Raw genomic sequence first — 27,157 nt, forward strand, 5'->3', positions numbered from 1 at the left:
ACATAACATTTCCACCTCCATGCTTGACAGTGGGGACGGTGTTCTTTGGGTCATAGGCAGCATTTCTCTTCCTCCAAACACGGCGAGTTGAGTTCATGCCAAAGAGCTCAATTTTTGTCTCATCTGACCACAGCACCTTCTCCCAATCACTCTCGGCATCATCCAGGTGTTCACTGGCAAACTTCAGACGGGCCGTCACATGTGCCTTCCGGAGCAGGGGGACCTTGCGGGCACTGCAGGATTGCAATCCGTTATGTCGTAATGTGTTACCAATGGTTTTCGTGGTGACAGTGGTCCCAGCTGCCTTGAGATCATTGACAAGTTCCCCCCTTGTAGTTGTAGGCTGATTTCTAACCTTCCTCATGATCAAGGATACCCCACGAGGTGAGATTTTGCGTGGAGCCCCAGATCTTTGTCGATTGACAGTCATTTTGTACTTCTTCCATTTTCTTACTATGGCACCAACAGTTGTTTCCTTCTCGCCCAGCGTCTTACTGATGGTTTTGTAGCCCATTCCAGCCTTGTGCAGGTGTATGATCTTGTCCCTGACATCCTTAGACAGCTCCTTGCTCTTGGCCATTTTGTAGAGGTTAGAGTCTGACTGATTCACTGAGTCTGTGGACAGGTGTCTTTCATACAGGTGACCATTGCTGACAGCTGTCTGTCATGCAGGTAACGAGTTGATTTGGAGCATCTACTTGGTCTGTAGGGGCCAGATCTCTTACTGGTTGGTGGGGGATCAAATACTTATTTCCCTCTGCAGAATGCAAATAAATTCATATACTTTCCACAATGTGATTTTCCGGATTTAATTTGTGATGTGCTATCTCTCACTGTTACCAATAACCTACCCTTCAATTATGGGCTGCTCATGTCTTTGTCAGTGGGCAAACTTACAAAATCAGCAAGGGATCAAATACTTATTTCCACCACTGTAGATACGAGATGTATATAGCTGAGAAGCTTTTTAGATTTGAAAAGTGTGCATTATTATGGAACCCCTTAACTGAGTTTTTATGGTCTATATCAGTGTAGTAGGAGCTCACCCATATTTCCCTCCTACTTACGTTTTTGACTTTTAGATTCTTCCTGGTCCCCTTTTTATGTGTTGTCTGCCCTCTTTGATTGTCTCTCTTTCATGTATTTTTACAGTCTCTAATATTCGATGAGGTGGATCTTTCTGATGCCAGTGTGGCAGAAACCAGCATCAAGAATATTAATAACAGTTTCACGGTAAGAGTATTTATATTGCAGGGGAAAAGGGGCAAACATGAGTTAATTGGGTCACAGTGTAATTTTAGGTGGAAGGAATCAAGAGACTTAGTTGTGGAACTGAAGCCACTGCCTTTTGCAGTGGTTAGAAAATGCAAAGGAAAACGGCTGACAAATAGCAAAGATGACAAGAATGAGGAGGGTCCCGAGGAGTTTCAGATTTCTTACTAAGGTTCTCTTGCTAACTCTTATTTTTGATGGCAATTTAGACATTTTTTTTTACCCACATACCTTGTAACAAATTCTCTTTAAAACCTTTTATACCCACTGAATTTTGCATCTGCTTTCTTTGTGAGTACATTTTTTCTTGGAATTTTTGGATGACTCTATGACAGTTCACTTATATATAAGGGGCCCAATATTCAGATCATGGGGACTAGCCGGACTGCCTCCCGCGGTCAGCTCTGAGCATGAATATTCAATGCCGGTCTGTTTCCAGTGACTGGTACTGACTATCCAGTTTATTTTTGGCCACTAAGAACATAGCCAGCCAAGCCGCTATTCAGTGCTGGCCAGCTAAGTTCAGAGTGACCAAAGTTAGTATATTGACGCAGTCAGATTAGGCCTCCAAAGTTAGCTGAAAATCAGTGGATAGTGGTTATATCACATGATATAATCGACTATATGCTAAACACTAACTGGGAATATTCAGTGGGACACAGCTGGCTATCTACTGCTGAATATCAGCGGATAGCTGGCTAAGTACCATTTAACCAGCCAGATGCAGTTCCTGGCCAGTTAATTGGTTTTGAATATTGACCAGAAGGTGTCCAGAGGGCAGGCATAACAGATGAGTTACACCAGTATAATGCAGGCATGAGCACTTCTGTCATCCATAGGGCTGGTGTAACTGTGTACACCTGGGTTCTAGAGGTAATGTGCATAGCTTATACTATTCTATAAGTTACATGTGTAACTTTGCGCCCTGCCCATACTCCGCCCAGACTCCATCATGTGTGTATGCTCACCCACAAATACATGTTATCAAAGATATCTGCCATATACATGCAGATATACATATATTCTAAACATTTACATGCATATCTGGCACATAAGGGTAGGCATCCACCTTATAGAATTACTCCGATAATGTGCATAGATCTGAAAATGCAATTTATTTATTTATTCATGACTTGATATACTGCCTTAACTGATGAACAGAGCAAAGTGGTTAACAAATACTATAGTAAAATTAATCAGAATAGGAAAAGAACTACAATATAAAATAGGAAAGAAATATAGTCAACCAAAAAGATAGTAGAATAGACATTCAATCACAGACTCATTCACATTCTGTCTGAGGCCTTCCTGCCTCATTATTCATCGACATAAGCATAGGCCTGTTGGAACAATCATGTTTTCAGCCCTGCCTTGAGCTTTTAATGCCCCTGTATAAGTCGTTGGTGAGGCCCCACCTGGAGTATTGTGTTCAGTTTTGGAGGCCGTATCTTGCTAAGGATGTAAAAAGAATTGAAGCGGTGCAAAGAAAAGCTACAAGAATGGTATGGGATTTGCGTTACAAGACATATGAGGAGAGACTTGCTGACCTGAACATGTATATCCTGGAGGAAAGGAGAAACAGGGGTGATATGATACAGACGTTCAAATATTTGAAAGGTATTAATCCGCAAACAAACCTTTTCCGGAGATGGGAAGGTGGTAGAACTAGAGGACATGAAATTAGATTGAAGGGGGGCACACTCAAGAAAAATGTCAGGAATTATTTTTTCACGGAGAAAGTGGTAGATACTTGGAATGCCCTCCCGCGGGAGGTGGTGGAGATGAAAACGGTAACGGAATTCAAAAATGTGTGGGATAAACATAAAGGAATCATGTTCAGAAGGAACGGATCCTCAGAAGCTTAGCGGAGATTGGGTGGCAGAGCCGGTGATGGGAGGCAGGGCTAGTGCTGGGCAGACTTCTATGGTCTGTGCCCTGAAAATGGCAGATACAAATCAAGGTCAGGTATACACAAAAAGTAGCACATATGAGTTTATCTTGTTGGGCAGACTGGATGGACAGTGCAGGTCTTTCTCTGCCGTCATCTACTATGTTACTATGTATTAGCATGCACTTCCTACACTGAATACAACTATCTCTCATGAATATTTTTTTTATGTGGTGTAGAACGAGTAGAAGTAAGTCAATTTTTTACTCGTTCCAAAAGTACAAAGGCTGGGGGACACTTGAAGAAGTTACATGGAAATAATTTTAAAACAAATAGGAGGAAATATTTTTTCACTCAACGAATATTTATGCTCTGGAACTCTTTGCTGGAGGATGTGGTAACAGTGGTTAGTGTATCCGGGTTTTAAAAAGGTTTGGACAAATTCCTGGAGGAAAAGCCCATAGTCTGCTGTTGAGACAGACATGGGAAGCAACTGCTTGCCCTGGAATTTGTAGCATGAAATGTTGCCACGATTTGGGTTTCTGCCAGGTATTTGTGACCTGGCTTGGCCACTGTTTGGAAACAGGATACTGAGCTAGGTGGACCACTGGTCTGACCCAGTATGGCTACTCTTATGTTCATATGTATCCTGAAAACCGACTGTCCAAGTAGTCCTTGAGGACTGAGTTGAAAACCACTGCACTAAAGCACCTCGGCATGAATTTATAGAATAGCACCTAAGTGCAGTTGTGTGATTAACTGCCATACTCTCACTGTTTAGTTGTGTAACTGCTGTTTTAACACAGATATTCTCCCCGGGATTCTATAGCGTGACTTAAGTTGTGCACGCAAATCCAGGCATATTATGGATTTATACATGCAACTTAATTAGTTAACAAGCCAATCAGCGCCGATAATTGCCACTCACCATTCAATTATTGACATTAATTGGCATTAATTAGAATTTACACACAGAACTGTCTAAGTGTATCCTATAACGTGATACGCGTAAATTCTAAGTCACATAGCTGAAAAGGGAGTGTGGCCATGGGTGTGGAATTGGCTGGTCACAGGCATTTCTAAAATCTATGCGCATTTCTAAAATCTATCACCCGGTCTGCATCTAATTTAGGCATTGGTATTTACTCCAAGTTTTACTTGGCGTAACTTCCCGTGACTAAATTTAGTTGCTCAGTCAGGCACTCAGCATATTCTATAAACCACGTGGAAATTTAGGTTTGTTCTATGAAGTATGCCTAAATTTAAGTATACTTTATAGAATACACCTAGGCGTATTTCATTTCGGTGCTGATTTTTAGGCGTCATATATAGAATCTAGTCCTATGTGACTAATTGGCGCCTATGTCAGGCACACTATATAGAATGAGGAGGTTAGTGTTCTGAATAGCACTGCTAACTGGATAACTTCTGACTCAGCCCTTGCTCCACCTCTGTACCACTATCTGGATTGTGCTGGGGTGATCTGTAATGATTTTTATCAGCACTATGTGGATAATGTTTCTGAAAATCAAGGGATGGCCTGGTCAGTGACACTTATCCACTTATCCCGATAAGTGCATGTGAATAGCAGGCCCCACAAGATCATGACTAGAGAGAAAAGTCCTTCTTGACACAAGAATAATGTAATTATTTTGGTGCAGTAGGAGCCCTGGTAGCAAAGAATTGTTTTGCATGCTGTCTGAGCAGCCATGTTAGACAGGACAGCTCCAGCAGAAAAGTATATAAGACTTGCGCTATGTCAGCTATGACCTCCCTTGAACCCTGAGGTCCCAATCAACGAGCACTATACTTTCACTACAGGAGTGGGAACAATTACAGCAGTCGGCTTTTTCACAGCCTGTCCCTATGCAAAGACACTGTACTTGATGCTCTTAACTTTGAAGAATTGTGAGACTGACAAGGGTGGGGGAAATTCTTCTGCAGGTCATAACCCCCTTCCGAAAACTCATCCTCTGTGCAGAAAACAGGAAGGAGATGGAGGACTGGATAAGTGCTCTCAAATCTGTCCAGAAGTGGGATATTAATGAGGTAAGAAAGATGGTTTTATGAGGCTGTAAATTACCGAGAGGTCCTTTTACTAAGGTGTGCTGAAAAATGGCCTGCGGTAGTGTAGGTGCGTGTTCTGGGCGTGTGCAGATCCATTTTCCAGGACACCTGCAAAAAATGCCTTTTTTTATTTTTGCCAAAAATGGACGTGCGGCAAAATCAAAATTGGCACGCGTCCATTTTGGGTCTGAGACCTTACCACCCGGCCATTGACCTAGCGGTAAAGTCTCATGCGGTAACCAGGCGGTAATGACCTGCATGCGTCAAATGCCACTTGGCGCGTGTAGCGGATACGTGTCAGAAAATAAAAATTATTTTTCGAACGTGCACCAAAAGTGAAATTACCGCAAGAGCCACGCGGTAGCTGGGCGGTAACTCCATTTTGGCAAGCGTTGGGCGCACATTAGATGCTTAAGCGGCATAGTAAAAGGGCCCCTATATCTGGTCACCTGTAGATAGATACAATTTAATGCTTTGTGAAGCTGTTGTGTGATTCCTGAGCAGAACGTTTTTCTCTGTGCATCCTCTTGTTACCATTATTGATTGAATAATTGCTCACATTATCCTCTTTCTTTTCATCCTTATCTAACTGATTCTTCACGTCTGCAGACTGCCTGCTCCTTTCTCTTTTTTCCTCTGTTTGCAAATGTTGTTTCTCTGTTTTCTTTGGGTTAGTTGCTTTTTCAGAACTCCATTTTTGTAGGTCTAGCAACAATAAGACAGGGTTCCACTGGGGCTTAAATGTTTTTCTAAATTTAAGCCAAAAGTTGGAGCAGGCACCTATGCAAGTATTTGTAAGGTAACATGCCACATCTCATGGAGGACAGCTTGAATAAGAGGAGGCCATCCCGAAATAGGAAGAGAATAATGTTGTTGGTCCCTCCATCCTAGAAAGAGATAAGTGAGCTACTCCTGCTAGACAAGGTTTATAGCGACTAATTACTGACCTGAATACAGTCATTCTCCAATATGATCACAGCACTCACTGTTCCCTCTAAGCTGAATGGGAGTCTTCCACATACAGTCCTGCCAGTAGGAGGTGCTATTTCACAATCACATTTTCATTGGTGAGGGACCGGCAAGCTCTGCAGGACTCCAGGGAACCTGTCTGTCCCTAGGGATTGAAAACACAATACTGAAGCACTGCCTTCTAGTGGCGGCAATGCAGTTGGAGGACTCCTGCTCAGCTTAGAAGGAACAGTGGCTAGAGTTTTGGGTGGGGGGGGGGGGGGGTGCAATTCTATAACCGGGTGCCTCCGTTTAGGTACCCCAAGGCATAACCCAGTATTAGTGCACCTAACAGAGCAGGTGCAAGTGCGGCCACCTAAATGCAGCAGGAACGCACATAACTTACAGTATTGTGTAAATTACATGAGTAAATGGGAGCCCTGCCTATGACTTACTCCTGTGCATACCCCCTTGCAAATACATGCTATGGGAGAATTCTGTAAATAGCACTCAAAAATGGACACCCAAAAAAGGTAGGCAGGGAGTCAATGCAGAGAACTAGTCGGGTGCTGAAACTACTAGAGTTCATCATAAACACCCCAAAAATGTGTGGGATAAACATAAATGAATCCTGTTAAGAAGGAATGGATCCTCAGAAGCTTAGCGGAGATTGGGTGGCAGTACTGGTGGTTGGGAGGCGGGGCTAGTACTGGGCCGACTTCTATGGTCTGTGCCCTGAAAATGGTACATACAAATCAAGGTCAGGTATACATATAAAGTAGCGCATATGATTTTATCTTGTTGGGCAGACTGGATGGCCCCTACAGGTCTTTTTCTGCCATCACCTACTATGTTACTATTAAGTGCAATTCTATAAAGAGCGTGCACCCTATATAGAATCACTTGTAGCGCTGATTCCCGTGCCCAAACGCTGGGCGCCAGACTTACACCTCAAACACTTAGAAGCTAAAACAAAATCAATAAGTACACAAAATAAACAAGAATCCTTCAAAATTCAAATGATACTTTGAGGTTTTTTGCACAACTATTGAAAACCTATCTCTTCTACAAGATATATCACAAAGATCAACATGTGTAACTGTATAAATTAACATGTATAACTGTATAGTCTTAAAACTTCCAGACTGTCTTTTAATGTTTTATAATGTCTTTCTGCTCTAACGCCCTCATGTATTTCACCACCATGTAACACAAAACCCTCTGTAAACCAAATGTATGCTCACTGCTATTTCCAGTATCCATGACGAAATGTAAGCCACATTGAGCCTGCAAAGAGGTGGGATAATGTGGGATACAAATGCCATAAAATAAATAAATAAATAAATAAATAAGTGCAATGCCTTCGGTGTGGTGCTGTGATGGTAAAATAACACTGGTTACCTTGCTGCTCTGTTTTGCTATTTTGATTTTCTTGCTTGAGTGACTATAATGGGTCTTGTTCTATGTCATGAGACAGGCTTAGCCGGTTCCGGTTTTATCTCATAGCATCTATGAACTATTAGGAGCAGGAAGCCCAGTGGTAAAGTCACTACCACAAGGTCCACAGAATGCCAGCCCATATCTAGGGAAGGCTCATATAGGGAAAACAAATGAAATACCAGTCCAATTTTCTATTGAAACTGTTGGGCAACCAGGACCAGCTCAGTTCCTATCTTTGGCAGCATGGAGTTTATTGAACAACTCTACTTCTAAGCCCCTGATACACATCCTAAAAAATTTGCAAAAATCAATCAGCTTTCTTCTCTGTTTTATAGGCAACTCAATTCAACATGGAGCATTTTTCTGGGATGCATAACTGGTATGCATGCTCCCATGCCCGTCCTACCTTCTGCAATGTATGCCGTGAAGCCCTTTCGGGTGTCACCTCCCATGGGTTGTCCTGTGAAGGTATCTGCATGTTCTTCTCCATTTTTCAAAAGTTTATAGCAAATTAAGATACTGGTGGATAATGGTAGGAAATGACATAACAAGCTAGGCAAATGTATTGCTGTAGCAACCCTAAGCCAATTGACACGGTTGAGATTAGGAAGATGCTTTTTCACTGTTGTAGAAGTGCTGACAGATGTATGGCAGTGGAGGAGTAGCCTAGTGGTTAGGGTGGGGGACTTTGGTCCTGAGGAGCTGAGTTCAATTCCTGGCACAGGCAGCTCCTTGTGACTCTGGGCAAGTCACTTAACCCTCCATTGCCTGCTGCATTGAGCCTGCCATGAGTGGGAAAGTGCGGGGTACAAATGTAACAAAAAAAAAAGGTGTTTTTTAACCTTCCCCTGGCTTACTGTATAAATAAAGCTTTTGATCCATCAGTAGGCTGGACTTGATTCAGCACTGGTGTTCTTTCAATCAAACTAAGTATGTATGTGTATATGTCCTGTTGTCTTTTTTCTCTTCACTTTCCTCTGCCTAGTCATTTCCAAGAGCCAGCCTGATAGGTAGGGTTCAATTAATAACCCTGAGTGAAGAGAGAACTGGAGGAGTGAGCTATCAACTGTAGTGTGAGGGGGTGGAGATGGAGAATGGCAGCCACAGAAATAGGTTGTCACTGGTGCTGGCAGCAACATAGATTGCACCGCATCTGCTCTTCTTACTGCACCCAAAGTGGAAGTGGGGAGAACTAAGTATTAAGGTCATTCCGGAAGCTTGGGGCCTCTACAGAAAGACAAAGATAATTCCAGGAGATTCATGGTCAGTTTGGGAGAACTGGTACTTCCCGAGGTGTTAACTTTCAATTAATAATGCAGCTTGCAGAGTTTAACCCAACAAGCTGTATTATTCATTTTGCATAAGAATTAGCTGCTTTCTATCTCATGTGTTCTATAACTTATGCTTGGTCTGGCTAACATCTAGGTGTGGTAACAGAAGACAAGCAGACCACCAGCAGTCTGGAAGGATGCGCAGTTTTATTCTAAACAGTAACCCGACATGGCCACGTTTCACCCACAGTCTGTCAGGGATAGGAACTAATATTCAAACAAACATACAAATTAAAATCATAGAAATCACAAAAATCCATACAAGTCTCATATAAAACATGCATATTAACTTACAAGTACAAACTTCACATAAAAACCATCCATACCAAAGCGTCACTGTAAGTATTATATTTATATTCTATTTTTGTTTGACTTTGGCTGTTGAAAAATAAGTTTAGGGACTCTCTTTATTTCTGCCTTTTTAAAAGAAGTCTTTTATTTATTCATTTTTTAGGTTGTTTGGATTTGCTTTTAAGTATTAGGGGAAAGTGGGTTTGATTCCCGTATAGGTATGTGCTCCCTTTCAGTGCCCTGTTCTTGATGTTTTCTAACAAATACATGTAAACACAATTTTGTCACTATTGTGGTTTACCTGAATACTGTGCACATAAACTGATATAATTTTGCTGGAAGTTGGGATTACTGCTGTTTTTGCATTATCACTGAATATATAGCCTTTATGGTGACTTTCACTTATACAATACTTCTTAAGACACTTTTATCTGTGTTTTTATGTATGATTTTAATTTTCTTTGGTGTGGATCATTTTTATTTTAAGTTTTTAGCTTTTAAGATAATATGCATGCTTATCAGGCTTATTTTTGAAAGAGAAGGGCGCCCATCTTTTGACACAAATCGGGAGATGGGCGTCCTTCTCCCAGGGTCGCCCAAATCGGCATAAGCGAAAGCTGATTTTGGGCGTCCTCAACTGCTTTCCATCACAGGGATGACCAAAGTTCACAGGGGCGTGTCGGAAGCATAGCGAAGGTGGGACTGGGGTGTGCCTAACACATGGGCGTCCGAGACTGATAATGGAAAAAAGAAGGGCATCCCTGACAAACACTTAGTCGACTTTACTTGGTCCATTTTTTGTTACAACCAAACCTCAAAAAGGTGCCCGAACTGACCAGATGACCACCGGAGGGAATTGGGGATGACCTCCCCTTACTCCCCACCCCCCACCCCCCCACCCCCACCATAAAAAAACTTTTTAAATATTTTTTGCCAGCCTCAAATGTCATACCCAGCTCCATGACAGCAATATGCAGGTCCCTGGAGCAGTTTTAGTGGGTGCAGTGCACTTCAGGCAGGCGGACCCAGGCCCATTCCCCCCTACCTGTTACACTTGTGGTGGTAAATGTGAGCCCTTCAAAACCCTACCAGAAACCCACTGTACCCACATGTAGGTGCCCCCCTTCACCCCTTAGGGCTATGGTAGTGTTGTACAGTTGTGGGGAGTAGGTTTGGGGGGGTTGGGGGCTCAGCACACAAGGTAAGGGATTTATGCACCTGGGAGCAATTTGTGAAGTCCACTGCAGTGCCCCAAAGGGTGCCCGGTTGGTGTCCTGGCATGTCAGTGGGACCAGTGCACTACGAATGCTGGCTCCTCCCACAACCAAATGGCTTGGATTTGGTTGTTTCTGAGATGGGCGTCCTCGGTTTCCATTATCGCCGAAAACCGGGAACGACCATCTCTAAGGTCGACCTAAATTTTGCGATTTGGGCGTCCCCGACTGTATTATTGAAATGAAAGATGGACGTCCATCTTGTTTCGATAATACGGGTTTCCCCGCCCCTTTCGATTATGCCCCTCTATATGATTTTGACACTTATGGATTTTTATGATTTTGATTTGTATATTTGTTTGAATATTAGTTCCTACCCTTGATGCAGCCTGTGGGTGAAACGTGGCCACGTCGGGTTACTGTTTAGAATAAAGCTGCACATCTTTCCAGACTGCTGGTCTGCATGTCTTCTGTTACTACGCCTAGATTTCAGATCTTTGTTGTTTTGCTGTAACATCTAGATGTGGCGTTTATAGCAGCTATTGGGCTGCTGTAAGTGTTTGCACCTTCAATTCTTTATAAAATAGGCTTGAAGTAGGCACCAGCTTACCCTGCCTAGGAGGTAATTCTATAAGGAGCCATCTAAACTTAGGTGACAAGTACACATGTAAATGCTGGCTTTTTAGTCATTTATGTATGTATCTAAGCACATATGCTCATAATAATAATCTAACTACACAATCTTCAATAGTACGTAGTTTGCAGGTTGGCATTCACATGAGTGGAGTCTGGGTGCAGCATGGACAGGGCTCACATGCAGATAACTTATAGAATACTGTACGTTTTGCATGCATGTCCTGAATCTAAGCAGAAGAAAAAGGGGATTGGATTTGATATACCGGCTTTCTGTGGTTACAATAACAGCATTTACATATTACGTACAGGTACTTGTTTTGTACCTGGGGCAATGGAGGGTAAAGTGAGTTGCTCAAAGTCACAAGGGGATGCAGTGGGAGCATTTACACCGGCTCTATGGCTGGCATAAGTGCTCACGCCTAAACTCATACAGGCATATGTACCCAGTTCCACTGCTATTCTATAAAGAAAAGTAGACGCCTACATTCTGTTATAGAATAGATTCCAGATAGACGTCTCTTTATAGAGCTTCCCTCCCAATGCATCAGGTACCACCTCCACTCTTTACTAGTTGTAGGTAAGAGTTTGCGATATTCAGTACTCAGCTATATATTTTCTTACAATGCACTCTACAGTTGATGCATTTTCTTCCACAGATTATGCAATTTGCAACTTTTTTCCGGAATTTCATTGTTCTGTTACAGTTTAATATCATGTGCCACACAGTTTCGGCAATTTCCGCATTATGTTATATACTATTCGGCCGATATTCAGCCCACAGGAGGCAGGCTAGTAAAATCCCACATTCGGCGCTAAGCCCGGATACTCAATGCCCGTTTCTGGTGACCGGCATTGAATATCCAGAGGTTTTTTTGGCTGGTTTAAACTTTTAATTGGCCAAGTCAATATTCAATGCTGACCAGTTAAGTGTATAGCGGCCAAAGAAAGGCCTGCTATTAGCTGTCGATGTGCTGAATATTCGCAGCTAGCCAGTCATATTGCGCGATATAGCCAGTTAGCTGCTATGCACTAAGTAGTAATATTCAGTGGAGATAACCAGCTATCTTGCACTGAATATTAGCGCTTAGCCAATTAAGTGCTTTTTAACCAGCCGGGAGCCGTTCCTGGTCGGTTAAATAGCACTGAATATCGGCCAGTACGTACTTTACATATTTCTTTATCCTAGGAAAAGGCAACGTATAAAATAACTTTAAAATACATTAATATTTGTTTGTTGAACTTAGGATCTGCATAATTAGGGTTGTTTGCCAGCATTTACTTGTGTATATCACACACGTGTATAAAAATCGATTTCAGAAAGCTGCTATTTACACTTGGAGATCCACTACGAAGAGCTTTGAAGGGGTGTGGTTTGGGCCTGGCTTGGGTGGGGCTAAAATGTACATGTGTATAGCGGAAAAGTTCCATGTTGGCTTTCCACCTGCTCAACAGCACATATAGATTTTTTTAAAGTGCTCATTTTGGCCAGGGTTTTAAACAAGAGATTGAGGGAGTCATTCTGCCTAATCCCATGTAGGTTTGGCCACCTCCAAAATGAAACAACATTACAACTGCAGCCTTACTGCTTAGCTGCTCTTACATATACAGGGTTGTAAATTGGGGCAACTCCATGTGTAAGTGTCAGCACTCATATATAGAAGTTGTAAAATCAGCCCTTCCATTTGTAAATGCCAGCACCTCCTTCTAGAAGCTACAGGCTCTCTGCCATTCACTTTTTCTTTCTAAAATGGTTGTTCCTGGTGCACATGCTGGCAAATGCATGTCCACTCCTGCAGATATTTTTGAAAAGGCTCTGGGTCAGCAGATCTTTTTCTAAAATACTACCGGAATTAAGCATGTCCTGACCTGGATGTCTCAATTCCAGTCTCTACGTTCTCTGTAAAATAGGGCTTCTCATATGTGACTCTCTAGTTTAGAAAGCACTCGATATATGTGAGTCTTCAGCAATGATTTGAAAAGTACTCCAGAAGAGCTGTGACACTGCTTGAAAGGCTGAACGCCTATGTTTGGAAGTACAGTACAGTCTCAGTTATCCGACATAAACGGGACAGAGCCGTTGTCGGATAAGTGAAAAGTCGGATAATACGGAAAACACTGATAACCCCTTAATAAATGCACAGAAAACACGCTTTATGCATAAATAACAGGCATAGGGTACCTGTATTTAAAATACAGTATTGTTTATTAACGCTAACCAGCAGTGTGTGAAGCCGGAAAACAGGAAGAGAACCTCCGCACTTCTTAATAGCAATGTGATGACATCACTGGGGGGGTCTGCCGGATATGACGGATGATCAGATTACCGAAGGAAGGATAATCAAGACTGTATAAGAGGCCATCTATATTCAGGGCCGCTGAGAGGGGGGGGGGGCAAAATTCTCTGGGCCTCCAAGGGGGGGCCTGGTGCCGGAGTCTCTCTCTCTCTCTCTCTCTCCTGCTCCTGCCGGGACCCAAGTGATCGCATCCCAACAGGAGCAAGAGAGAGAAAACTCCGGTACCGCAGCCGGGCCCCTCTTGGCAGCTGGGGACGACTCGGAGGAGCAACTCAAGCGCTGCTCTTCTGCCCAGCTGAGCAGCGGCTTTTCTCTCAGGGCACATGCTCGAGCATGCCCTGAGAGAAAAAGCAGCCGCAGGGGCAGGCAGTCAGCAGAAGAGCAGTGCTGGAGGAAATCATCTTCTGCTGGCAGGGCCTCAGGATTCCCGCCAGCTAACAGGTATTTCAGCTGCGATCTAGGGTGGGGAGAGGGTGGCCGCAATCCAGGGGGTAGTGGCCATGATCTGGGGGTGTGGCGGAGATCCAAGGGGTGGTGGCCTTGATCTGGGGGGGGGGGGGCGACGGCGGAGGTGGTAGCCTGGGCCCGGTTCAGTCTCTCAGTGGCCCTCTCTATATTTTATCCCTGAAGCTCTTTTGAGAGTAGACAATAAAGAACAAATCAGTGTCCCTTGCTCATGTAACTTTCCTTCATCTCTGAATTCTAGTTTGCAAATTCAAAGCCCACAAACGCTGTGCTGTGAGGGCAATCAGCAACTGCAAGTGGACCACTCTGGCTTCCGTTGGGAATGACATAATTGAAGATGAAGATGGGGTAAGCATGAGACCCATTTTTCCTTGTTCTAGGAGGTATAGCGTTGCTCGGAAACTGAGCAGCCTTTGTCTTGGAACATAAAACCTTGGGTGTGTGATGTTTCAGATAAATGTCAAGGTTAATAATAGATGTGATAAAGGACATAAAATCGAATCAACAGATGGTTCTGTCTCATGAGAAAAAGATGATTCAGTGCCGCTTGTTTAATTGCTGTCTTACGGCATCCTGGGGCTTGGAGTTCAGATGCACCGTGAAAAGCTGCTCTATAAGTCCTAGAACTCAATGGGGACACAAACTTAACAAAATTGATTGAACTGTTCTTTGATACCCCTGGAGATATGGAGGAGTTTCAGTTCAACAGATTTAAGTTTTCAACTCCTTGTTAAACTCAAGCTGAGCAAGAGCAAAAAGGTTGGTACAAATTCAGACTGCATGAGCCAGTAACTGACAGTGCTCATAGAGGAGTATGTTTAACTCAATGTCTACAGCATATCCTTCTTAAGTCAGGGCCACTCCAACCATTAGGCCAAACGAAACAGTTACCTAGGTCAGCAGCTTCTTAGGGCAGCAAAGAGCAGTTGCAGTGGAAGCAAATCAATAGATCCTGACAGCAACACAAAGCACCATCAACACATCCTTTAACCTACATTTTTGTGATGATCATGATTGTTGAGTTTAATGATCAATATCTGGGGGGGGGGGGGGGGGGGCTGCACTAACTCTGCTTAAAGCGGGCTTCTGTTTTTCATGAAACCAACTTCACAATAGCAGGACAATGCAGTTTCCCATACTCATGTCGCCAACCAAACCAACCTAAAGAACCAGAACATTAAAGGAATCTAAATAAGTGGGGAAAGCATGCAGAGGTGTGGCTTCAGGAATGCTTTCCTACAGTGATTTGTTTGTAGCCTCCTTTTCTCAAGGTATTCCCTGAAAACAAGAAAGGGCCACCTTTGAGTATTGGTGAGCATTATTTAATGCAAATGCAGGAATGGATTCAGGATTCTTCTATGGGTCAACAAAGCTGCCATTAATTAAATAGTCCACATACAAGCTGTTCCAAAATAAAAATGATATTTACTGAAGACAAAAAAAATGGAGTTTGGTAATACAGAAACAAACAGTTTGTAGAGTTTCAACAGCTCAGAAACATAAACATATACTGTATCAGGAAGGAATCTAGCACCTTCTCTTGTTCTCTAATGTCATGTTATGTCATTTCAGTTTGGGGCACACCTTTCTATGAATAAACTGTTCCCGGTGTATTACAATACATAACACAATGTCAATTATCAATTACATCAGCATTAAATGTAAATATAAAGATACATCAAGGTAGATAGAAGATTTATATAAGTTCCCTACTACAGTCTATCCCATCCCCTACTCTCACTAGGGAATGACAACAGAGTGCAATAGAGACCAAAACAGTAACATCAATACATTCCCACCCAGAAAATCCACGGATTAATAATATAAATATAATTCAATTTTCAACAGCCTACATACCAAGTTCCCAACTATCACCCCACCCATTTCATGTCTTTTTATCCCTGCCTGGTTTTGTCTTTCTCTTCTGCAGTGGAATAGTCATTAACATTTCACAGCCTCTAGCTACTTCACAAAATAAAGCAATGAGAATTTTTGGGGAGGGTTTACTCTCTGAAAATACTGATCTGTGGAGGGGCATAATCGAACGGGACGCCCAAGTTTTCCTGAGGACGTCCCGACGAAGGGGCGGGGAAACCCGTATTATTGAAAGAAGATGGGCGTCCTTCTTTCGTTTCAATAATACGGTCAGGGACACTCAAATCTCAGCATTTAGATCGACCTTTAGAGATGGTCATCCTTAGAGATGGTCGTCCCCGATTTCCGGCGATAATGGAAACTGAGGACGCCGATCTCAGAAATGACCAAATCCAAGCCCTTTGGTTGTGGGAGGAGCCAGCATTCGTAGTGCACTGGTCCCCCTGACATGCCAGGACACCAACCGGGCACCCTAGGGGGCACTGCAGTGGACTTCACAAATTTGCTCCCATTTGCTGAGCCCCCCAAAACCCACTACCCACAACTGTACAACACTACCATAGCCCTAAGGGGTGAAGGGGCATCTACATGTGGGTACAGTGGGTTTCTGGTGGGTTTTGAAGGGCTCACATTTACCACCACAAGTGTAACAGGTGGGGGGATGGGCCTGGGTCCGCCTGCCTGAAGTGCACTGCACCCACTAAAACTGCTCCAGGGACCTGCATACTGCTGTCAGGGAGCTGGGTATGACATATGAGGCTGACATACAGGCTGGCAAAAAATATTTTTAAAGTTTTTTTTAGGGTGGGAGGGGGTTAGTGACCACTGGGGGAGTAAGGGGAGGTCATTCACGATTCCCTCCAGTGGTCATCTGGTCAGTTCGGGCACCTTTTTGAGGCTTGGTCAGAAGAAAAAATGGACCAAGTAAAGTCAGCCAAGTGCTCGTCAGGGACGCCCTTCTTTTTTCCATTATCGGTCGAGGAAGTCCGTGTGTTAGGCACACCCCAGTCCCGCCTTCGCTATACTTCCAACACGCCCCTGGGAACTTTGGTCGTCTCCGCGACGCAAAGCAGTTGAGGATGCCCAAAATCGGCTTTCGATTATGCCGATTTGGGCGACTGGGAGAAGGACGCCCATCTCCCGATTTGTGTCGAAAGATGGGCGCCCTTCTCTTTCGAAAATGAGCCCAAATGTGTTCGGATTTCAGTCTCGTGCAAGAAATTCCCTTTCTCTTCCAGCAAGCCAAACCTGGTGACTTTCTACCCCTTCCTTGGAGAATTATCTTGCCACCAGATACATCCTTTTGAGACAATTCTATAAACTTTTACCTAGAGGTATGTGCCACACATGGCAAAGATGTCACTAATTAAAAGTTAAATAAGAAGGCAGAAAACATGTTTCACATGTGATAGAGCTTTAGGATTCAAAATAGCACAAAGCCCAATGTGAATCACGTTTCGTCCTATCAGTGCGCTGTGTCAGGGGCCAAAGTGGCCTGGTCACTCATATAACACCTGTACTGTGCTCAGCTTCCCCCACATCCGTGAACTCTGCACGGGTCTTTGGAGAGAATCAGTGGGACCAGTTTGGATAGAACTACTACATTGGCTTGATACATGGTTTTTGGGTGCTGCTTCCCTTCCAAGACCCCATTAAAAGTTTTACAAAGAAGAGGAAAAGAAAATAAGATGATACCTTTTTTATTGGACATAACTTAATACATTTCTTGATTAGCTTTCGAAGGTTGCCCTTCTTCGAAGAAGGGCAACCTTCAAAAGCTAATCAAGAAATGTATTAAGTTATGTCCAATAAAAAAGGTATCATCTTATTTTCTTTTCCATGTTTTATTTTGTTTGATTTCTATTGATAACCTTGAGAGTGGACTAACACGGCTACCACACTCCTCTACAAAGAAGAGGAGAAACTTCTCATCCAAGCGCCCGATAAAATTCACCAGGGTAGCCATCATCCCATGGGGACTTCCCTTTAGGAGTGTTCCTAGTTACTTATGGTTTTTTTAAAGAGCAAGTGTTATATGATTGACCGGACCACTTTGGCCCCTGATGCAGCTGATTGATAGGACGGAACGTGATTCATGTTGGGCTTTCTGCTATTTTGAATCTGTTGGAATAAAGCTCCTCCACGTTTGAGACATGTTTTCTGCCTTCTTATTGGACTGCTTGGTGCTGCTTGCAGATTAGTTTTCTCTCCTTTATTTTATCTTATTATCAGTTAGGCACCTATGTGCATTAGGTACTATTCTGTAAGGTAGCATCTAAGTGCCATTGCACCTAACTACAAAGGGGGTATATATGTGCATAATTTATAGAATACTATAAATTATGCATGTCGTTTGATGCACCTAGGTGTGCTAACCTGTGTCTGCCATTGACATGATGTAAAATGTGGAAACAAAGCAGATAAATTGGAGATACAAGCAAATCTTTATTGGTGAAACACAATGCAAAGGAATGCCCGACACAGGCCGTGTTTATTTATTTATTGCATTTGTATCCCACATTTTCCCACCTTTTTGCAGGCTTAATGTGGCTTACAATGTATCATAATTGGTATATAATAGATAGGTAGATGACAATTAGTGTTACATAAAGACCATGATTAACATAATAGAAATTTAAACAAGCAGGTATAGGGAAAAGACAGTTCTGATCATAGTTAATGTGGAGATGTGTTACATTTACAATTGCTGATCATTGTGATAAGCCTTGTTGAATGTAGGTTTCACCCACACAATGGCTGCATCAGGTGCTATGTGGTGTGCATAAAACTTTTCACCACCAAAGTCAGTCTTGGATAAGGCCCCATAGAAGACCAGCAAATTGGTAACATATCTAACAATACTCAGATAAACTGAAAGGTTAAACCTACAGATCTCCAGGAGATGACTGCATTCTCGCAAACAAACAGCAGAGTCCCTTCCAGTTTTCTTCCAGTTTTTCCGAGTATTGTTAGATGTGTTACCATTTTGCTGGTCTTCTATGGTGCCTTATCCAAGAGTGACTTTGGTGATGAATAGTTATGCATACCACATAGCCCCTGACGCAGCCCTTGTATAGGCGAAACACAGCCTGTGTCAGGCATTACTTTGGTTTGTGTTTCACCAATAAAGATGTGCTTGTATCTGCAATTGATCTGCTTTTTTTCTTTCCACATTGGAATTTGCAGATCAACTGCCCTGTTGTTTCCTGTTGATATGATGTAAGACAGCAAACCTACATACGGATGCGCCAATGCCATTACGCTAGTGTTCTATAAGAGAATCGTGGCATCAATTGGAAAGCATAAAACATAATTAAGGAAGGTTTTCACCCCTTCTAGAAGTACTTCTCAAGCACCTTCCTCCACTCTAGATCTCAGTGTGGAGAGGATAGGAGGTGTGAAACCTGTGAGTGCACTCAGGGCCGCCGAGAGGGGGGCAGGGAGGGCAAAATTCCCCAGGCCCGGGCCTCCAAGGGGGGCCCGGCGCCGGGGTCAGGCCGCCGGCGCTGCAGTTCCCAGTCTCACCTGCCTGTCTCCTCGGCTCCGGGCCCCCTGCATTTGAAGCGGCAGTCACAGATCACCTCCCTTTGGGCCTTCTCTCCCTGTGTCCCGCCCTCGTGGAAACCAGAAGTTACATCAGACGAGGGCGGGACACAGGGAGGGAAGGCCAGAAAAGAGGCGATCTGCGACTGCCGCTTTGAATGCAGGGGGCCCGGAGCCGTGGAGGCAGGCAGGTGAGACCGGGGACTGCAGCGGCGGGGGTGCGATGGAGGGCGGCAGCGGCGGGGGGGGGGGAGGAGGTGGGGCGGCCTTGCCCCGGGCCCAGCCTAGTCTCTTGGCAGCCCTGAGTGCACTGCATCAATTGCAGCCACATTTCTTGGAATCGGAGACGTGCTGTGTCTTCATTAAGAAGCAATGGGGTAATAACAGCCTTCTTACTGCAAACACCAACAGTATCAAGACCAAAGTCAAATCTGTTAGATCTGCATTCATTAAAGAAGCAATTAATTAGAGGAAAGCAGAACAACGGAGAAAATGATATCTTTGTTTATTAATGGTGTTCCAGGCCATGGAAACCATCCAGGCAACACTGAAGGACTAATTGTTAAGGACACTACAAAGAGAATCTAAGTGGCACACAGCACACAGATAACAGGAAAGCATCCTCACTGCAGGCTTGATTTAGGTAATAAATGGAAATAAATCAAAACAGAGAAAAGAAAATATAAGATGATACCTTTTTTAATTGGGCTAACTTGATACATCTTTTGATTAGCTTTCAAAGGTAACCCTTCTTCTTCAGATCGGAAATAAGCAAATGTTGACAAATATCAGAATATAAAGTGAAACACAGAGGCATTCCAATGACAGTCTCACAGGAAAAGAAAGGGGTAGGTTAGGTGAGAAACAGGGAAAACTGGGCGGATGAGAGACAGAGAGAAATGTATGGCAGATAAGAGAGTGACAATGCAGTAGAATTTTATGGTTTATCGAAAGCCCAGATCTTTGTTAAGTCCTGTCTGGTGGGTGTCAAAATATTTCATCATTTCGACTTCAAAGGTCTTACATTCCTGGATTGTCTTAAAATTTCCTTTTAGTGTTCTTATCATAAGATTATTGATGCAGTGTTCTGGTTTTGTAAAGTGCTGTCCCACAGAGGTGGCATCCTGGTTGGCATTGGAGTGTTTAATATTGTGTCTGTGTAAACTGAGCTGTGTCTTTAGCATCTGGCTTGTTTCTCCAATATAGCATCCTTCTTCACACTTTTTACATTGAATGACGTATACCACCTTTGAGGATGGGCATGTGAATGATCCCCTTATTCTGAATGTTTTTCCCATGTGAGTGACTGTAGGGTCCTGTAAAACGTGTTGGCACACTTTGCAGCTGGGAATATTGCAGGGGTGTATGCCATTCTCTTCTTTTTAAGCTCCACAAAGAGTGGAGTGGAGGAGCGACCTAATGGTTAGTGCAGCAGGCCTTGATCCTGGTAACCTGGGTTCGATTCCCACTTTAGCTCCTAGTGACCCTGGACAAGTCACTCAAACCTCCATAGCCCAAGGTACAAAAACTTAGATTGTGAGCCCTCTAAGGACAGAGAAAGTACCTATATATAATGTGTACAGCATGCATATCAGTAGTAGTAGTAGTTCTATTGGAATTTTGCTTTTCACTAATTTCTGTTTCAAATTAAGTGGCTGTCTGAAGGCCAGCACTGGTGGGGTTGGGATTATCTCTTTCAGTACTTCATCCTCCTGGAGTAGTGGCTGTAGATCCTTTATGAATCTTCTAAATTTTTCTAGCCGTGGATTGTATGTCACTACAAGAAGGATTCTCTCTGTGGCACGTAACTTGGGCACTCAGGGGTAGATGCATCAAGCAAACGTAAAAAAATCAGAAACGTAAAAACCTTTACCGAATCTCAAATAACGAAGCATGCTCCAAAAACACAGCCCCAAAAAGTTTGGTGCGGTATTGGAAAGAACGATGCACTAATCCCCGTCGGTAATCGGCTCGTAAAGCATGCGCAAAGCATGCTTTTTCTTCCTGTGTCCGCCCTCCTCTGACGTCAGTTATCTACGTAGATAGCTGACGTCAGAGGAGGGCGGACACTGGAAGAAAAAGGAGACATCGGAGGAGACATAAGAGCTAAAGAATAGCTGATCCATCCTGTGCAGCGCCTTCAAACATAGGTGAGAGGCGCTGCACCGGCCATTATGGTGGAGGGGGGGTCCGGTGGGGGGGGGGGGGCGGCGGGGACGAAATCGGGGGGGGTGGGGCACGGAGGTGGAGGAGGGCAGGAGGCGGAGCATTGCCGACTAAAGAAGAGAGACACAGGAAGGGAGGGGGAGCCCAGCAACTGCAAAGGTTTGATTTTTAAAAGCTTTTATTTCACAAACGGAGCAGCGGGGAGCAGCGGGGACTTTGGGGGGGGGGGGGCACAGGGAAGCAGGGAGCCACTTTTCTTTTAAAACATGCCAGCAATTTGGTTTTTCATCGTGCAGGGGGCAGTGGGGAGATGACAGCTCAGGCTTTAACGACAGGTCTGAGCTGACGTTAAATTTCTGGTGGTAAGTGAATCGTTGCTATCGTCGGTATGGTTAGTGCATTCTGAATTGTCTACATTTCAATGGTAGTTTCTCATTTGCATTCCAGTTTCGTTAGCTGCTACTACCGTCGAAAAATAGGCTTTAGTGCATGGAAAGGATAGGAAATTCTTCCTTAAGGGCTCATTTAACGATGAAAAACGTTTAGTGCATCTGCCCCTCAGCTCCCAAATTCTGCAACAGTGTGCGTAATTCTAGGAAACACCCCTGACACACCCATGCCCCTCCCATAGCCATGCCCCCTTTTGGGTTGCACATGAGAGGATTTGAACACAAATCCTTGTAGAATCACTTGTAGACAGATCTGCATGCAAATTCAAGTTAGAGCTAATTAAAGTCAATAATTGATTGTTAACAGCCAATTGTTGATTGTTAACGGCTCATTAACTAATATATTTGCATGTGGATCTTAGGATTGTGTGTAATTTTGGATGCCATTTATAGAATCTGGGGGTTAATGTCCACTCCTAGAAGTAAGGGCATCTGTATTTTCCTTTATCTGGAGATTTGAGGTTCCAATTTATTTAATTATTTAATTGTTTAACATATGAGAGACACCCGCAAACTATTAGTTCAAACTTCCTAAGTTGATAGAATTGTCATTTAATCAAGTTTGGATTCCCATTTTGCATTATAGAGTAAAACAATATGGAAATTCAGAATTTATCTTTAGAAAGAAAACAAGAAAGCAAACTCACGAACTAAATCATTGGGCTTGAAGAGAAGATGGTCAGGGAAATATGCATTTTGCTTACTCTGATAAAGTTCTGGTTTGGGGAATTGCTTTCATCTCCCCCTGCCTTCTGTCTCTCTCCAGGTCACCATGCCTCACCAATGGCTGGAAGGGAACCTGCCCGTGAGCGCCAAGTGTGCCGTGTGCGATAGAGCCTGTGGTAGTGTCCGCAAGCTGCAAGACTGGAGGTGTCTCTGGTGTAAAGCTATTGTAAGACACAGTTTCTCTTTCTCTCTTTCTTGTGCCTTACATTTTTCTTCTGATAAATCATATGGAGCTAGATGTTTCCCTGGTCCTCAACCAGCCATGTAATATGACAGTCAGGGGATTTGATGATATTAGTGCTTCACCATCCCCTCAGTCCTCAATCAGGGCAATTGCCTAAGGCTCCTGCTCCCCAGGGAGCATCCTTGGTTAAGCTAAATAATATCCCTGAGTCAGATTCAGAGTGCCTGGCACTGGCTAGAACTAGTCCTTAGTTTCTGCCCTGGACCCCAGTGTGTGTAACCACCATAGACCTGTCAGTTGGTGATCTTTGCTGTGATAGGTTCCAAGACTCCTTGGAGACCTGTGGAAATGGACCCTAATAGCAGGTATTCATTTCTTTCTGGGTTTCCCTTGGGAGTCCTGTGAGAAGACAGAGACATTTCATGGATGCTTTGTTTCCAGTTCTGGCACCACCTTGAGTCAAGGATCCCTCTTTATGCAGCCTGAGTACTTCCAACCTTGAATCCCAGCTCCACCAAGGAAGGTTGGAACAAGTAGGACATCTTTGGAACAAGGACATCTTTTCCTTTGTTCAGAGACCACCTTGTCCTAAGAACCTACTTCCCAGGATGCTGCCCTTGATCCCCAGCTACTCTGCAAGGAGAGCAGAATGATTTTTAAATTACTAAGCCGCATTAGAATAATATACACACACTGCTATTAGAAAATGGAGAGTGTTTACAGTCTCTCATACCAATGTCTCAGACATTAGTTTAACCTCTGGAGCATACCCAAGTTATCAGGGATTAAGACCCATGAAACCATTGTTAGCTCAGCAAAGATCAAACCTGAGACCTGAAGGAGTAGCCTAGTGGTTAGTGCAGTGGACTTTGATCCTGGGGAACTGAGTTTAAGTCCCACTGCAGCTCCTTGTGACTTAGGGCAAGTCACTTAACCCTCCATTTCCCCTGGTACAAAATAAGTACCTGACTATATGTAAACCACTTTGAACGTAGTTGCAAAAAAGTGGTATTTCAAGTCCCATTTCCCTTTCCCTTACACCTTTTTATTGGACTTACACTGCTGTGGGAGCTCATACCCTCTACCTCATGTCAGAGGAGTTTCTTCTGAGAGTGAAGATATGCATTTGTTAGTCTGATAAAAGGAGGATCATCTTATAAATACATATATTTTTAAAATTTGCAAACCTTTATTTCTATGCATTTGAGATTTGAGTGAACTAACATGGCATGCATGCTACGGTATAAAGCAGGACACCAGGCCACTTTTGGATCAGGAAAGAATTGGTTGTTTGCTAAGGAGAACGAGGGGTTGTTTGTCCAAGTGCAGGCTAACTGCTGACGGCTTTTCTCATACTTTCTACTTGGCAGGTGCACAGTGCCTGCAAGGAGCAGCTGGGGAAGAAATGCCCCTTAGGACAGTGCAAGGTGTCCATCATCCCCCCCACCGCACTGAACAGCATTGACTCAGATGGTGAGTATTTACAGAGCACAGCTGGTTGCACACCCAGGACAGGAGATAAGCTTCTGACTGAATTATAGCTGACAGGAGGAGGGATAGAGGAATGACATGGGGGCAGGTGTTACCCCAGCTGGTAACTTCCTGCCACAGCCCCAGTGCATTGTCAACTTGCGCTTTATAGCTGGGGGGGGGGGGGGAGTGGTGCATGCATGTGTTCATGGGAAGAGGTTTTTTTTTTTTTTTTTTTTAAATAGGAGGTGATTAATCTTCTGCTTTGGCATTTTCCTGAAATGGAATTAGGTGGCAGAGCCTTAAGCCTTTCTCCTCACCATAATATGCAAGTTCTCAATCTTGGTTAAAAAAAAAAAAGGAGCATCTTCACTTCAGCTCACATCTCAGTCCCTGCACTTGGATTTTAGCCCATGGGAGAGTGAGAACAATTCTCCAGTTTACACAGTGACATAGGAAGGTTAAATCTCGCTGCCTGGCTGGCTCTGCCACTTATATTCAGAAGATGATTAGTTTAATCTTCTCAAAATTTAGATTAATCAGGAAACTCAGAGATTTTCTAAACGATGTTAATTTTAGACTTGTCGTACAAAGTATCATCGCACCCTGCTTCAATTATTGCAATGGGTTGCTGATTGGGATCCCCCCAAATTTTCTAAAAGCCCTGCAAGTGGCGCAAAATGCTGCAAAATGGTTGCTCACGCTATCCTCATATTTTCCCAGTCTTGAAAAATCTACCAGCAAATTAAATTTAAAATCTTGTTTCTGGTGTATAGAGTATTAAATAATTGTGTGTCTGTACAAATTTCAGCAAGTTTACATATGTACCAACCACTCAGACCACTGAGATCAGCTAAGTTGGCTCTATTGGAAGTACCCTCTTTTTGTATGATAAGGCTGCCGGAATATCGTTATTCAATTTTTTTATGTTATTAGTCCCAAGTTGTGGAACTCACTGCCTCTCTATTTAAGATCTATACAAAACTTAGGACAATTCAAGAAGGAGTTAAAAACATTTTTATTTTAGCAAGCTTATGGAGTAAACAGACACTGAAACAGCTATTATGATTATGGCTCCTATACTCTCTTCAGTTTCTTCTCAATCTGACTTCATAATATTTTAAATACTTTGGATTTTTGGATGAAACAACATGAGTTAAAATTGAATTCAGATAAAACTAAATTTTTGTTAGTTAGCCACTCTAGAGAAGAAGCTGAAATCTCTGTGATGATCAATCAGAATTTATACAATTTTTCTTCTTCAATATGAATTCTGGGGATTCAGCTGGTTGTCATTCGATTCACAGATTTCTAAACTTATATAAAGATCATTTTTGTTGATGTGAAATTTATGACATATAAGAAAATATTTTGTTCAAAAACACTTTCAGCTTATAGTACAGTCTTTGATCTTGAGCTCCTTAGATTATTGTAGCATCATTTATTTAGGAGCATCTAAACATATTCTAAAGAAATTGCAGACTATTCAAAATGTGGCGTTGCACCTCATTTATTCATTATTAAGATATGACTTGGTTTCTCAATACTATAGTAGAGAGATGTGGTAGCCGAGTTAGTCCACTTCTAAAGCCAGTCTGTAGAAATAGAATAAAATAAAACATAGAAAAGAAAATAAGATGATACCTTTTTTATTGGACTAACAATACATTTTTTGATTAGCTTTCGAAGGTAGCCCTTTCGAAGGTAGCAAGCTCTCAACAGAGACCCAAAAAGAAGAGAATGGCAAACATCCTTGCAATATAACCAGCTGCAAACTATGCCAAAACATTTCACAAGACCCCACAGTCATTCACAAAGGAAAAATATTCAACATAAAGGAATCCTTCACATGCTCATCTTCCAATGTAGTATATGTCATGTCATCCCGTGTAAAAAATGTGACAAAGGGTGCTATATTGGAGAAACAAGTCAGATGCTGAAGAAGAGATTTAATTTGCATAGACATCATATGAAAAATGCCAGTGACAACCAAGATGTTACCTCTGTGGGACGGCACTTTATAAAACCAGAACACTGTACTAATGATTTTATAGTGAGAATATTTAAAGGAAACTTTAAAACAATATAGGAGCGCAAGACCTTTGAAGTCAAAATGATTAAATATTTTGACACCCACCAGACAGGACTTAACAAAGATCAAAATACAATCAAGAGAATTCTTGAGTAATAGAAAAAGATTCCTCATTACAAAATTCTCCATCTCAAATGCAAAAGGGAATCAAGAAATAACAAAGAACTTTATACCACAAAACTTAAGAAAACAAGGAAAAGAAAAATCCAAGGAGGAGGGAAGGTGGGGATTCGAGAAAATACAAGTTAGCAGGAGATTTCTTAAAACTGGTAAATTAAGGAAAATCAAGGAAATTTCTTACAGTGAGAGCCAGTCATTATTACAGTAAGACTTTTCATTCACCAAATACTACTGGAAGTAGAGACCGTAATAGATCTAGAGGTTTTCTTGCATCAAGGAAATTTTTTAACTGGTCTGGGTCAAGGAAAACATGTGACTTCGATTCTAACCTCACAAGATTATTATGGATGTTTTATTTGTTCTCCATTGAGGATTTTGAAGATTGGTGGACTATAAATAAATTAAATAAATAAATATTCAGCGACACTGATCCAGTTAGTGCTACTTAATATCAGCACAAACTGCTGCGGCACTATTAATTTAGTACCGGAGTGATCTTGGCAGAGAGGTCAGAGCCAGGAGTTACCTGGTTAGTGGGGGCGAAGCTACGTGGGGCCACGGGGGCATGGGCCCCCACAGATTACGCCCTGGCCCCCTCTACATTTGAGCCCCCCGCCATCGCCCCCCCACCCTGCCCCTGCATTAGGTACCTTGTTTGCTGGCAGGGGTCTCCAATCCCCGCCAGC

At 43.0% G+C, this 27,157-nt stretch overlaps 1 protein-coding gene across 1 annotated transcript in view; it reads left to right on the forward strand.

Annotated features, from left to right (window-relative positions):
* The window catches only part of LOC115473994 (diacylglycerol kinase eta-like), a 374,300-nt gene that overhangs the window by 269,108 nt on the left and 78,035 nt on the right, over positions 1 to 27,157 (forward strand). The window contains exons 4-9 of the mRNA XM_030209244.1: positions 1,153 to 1,233; positions 5,105 to 5,209; positions 7,951 to 8,083; positions 14,088 to 14,194; positions 22,646 to 22,771; positions 24,160 to 24,262. Of these exons, the coding sequence (XP_030065104.1) occupies positions 1,153 to 1,233; positions 5,105 to 5,209; positions 7,951 to 8,083; positions 14,088 to 14,194; positions 22,646 to 22,771; positions 24,160 to 24,262 (655 nt within the window). The remainder of the gene's footprint in view (positions 1 to 1,152; positions 1,234 to 5,104; positions 5,210 to 7,950; positions 8,084 to 14,087; positions 14,195 to 22,645; positions 22,772 to 24,159; positions 24,263 to 27,157) is intronic.

The sequence above is a fragment of the Microcaecilia unicolor genome, chromosome 7, assembly GCF_901765095.1.
Source record: "Microcaecilia unicolor chromosome 7, aMicUni1.1, whole genome shotgun sequence".
In the NCBI taxonomy this organism is placed as follows: Eukaryota; Metazoa; Chordata; class Amphibia; order Gymnophiona; family Siphonopidae; genus Microcaecilia; species Microcaecilia unicolor.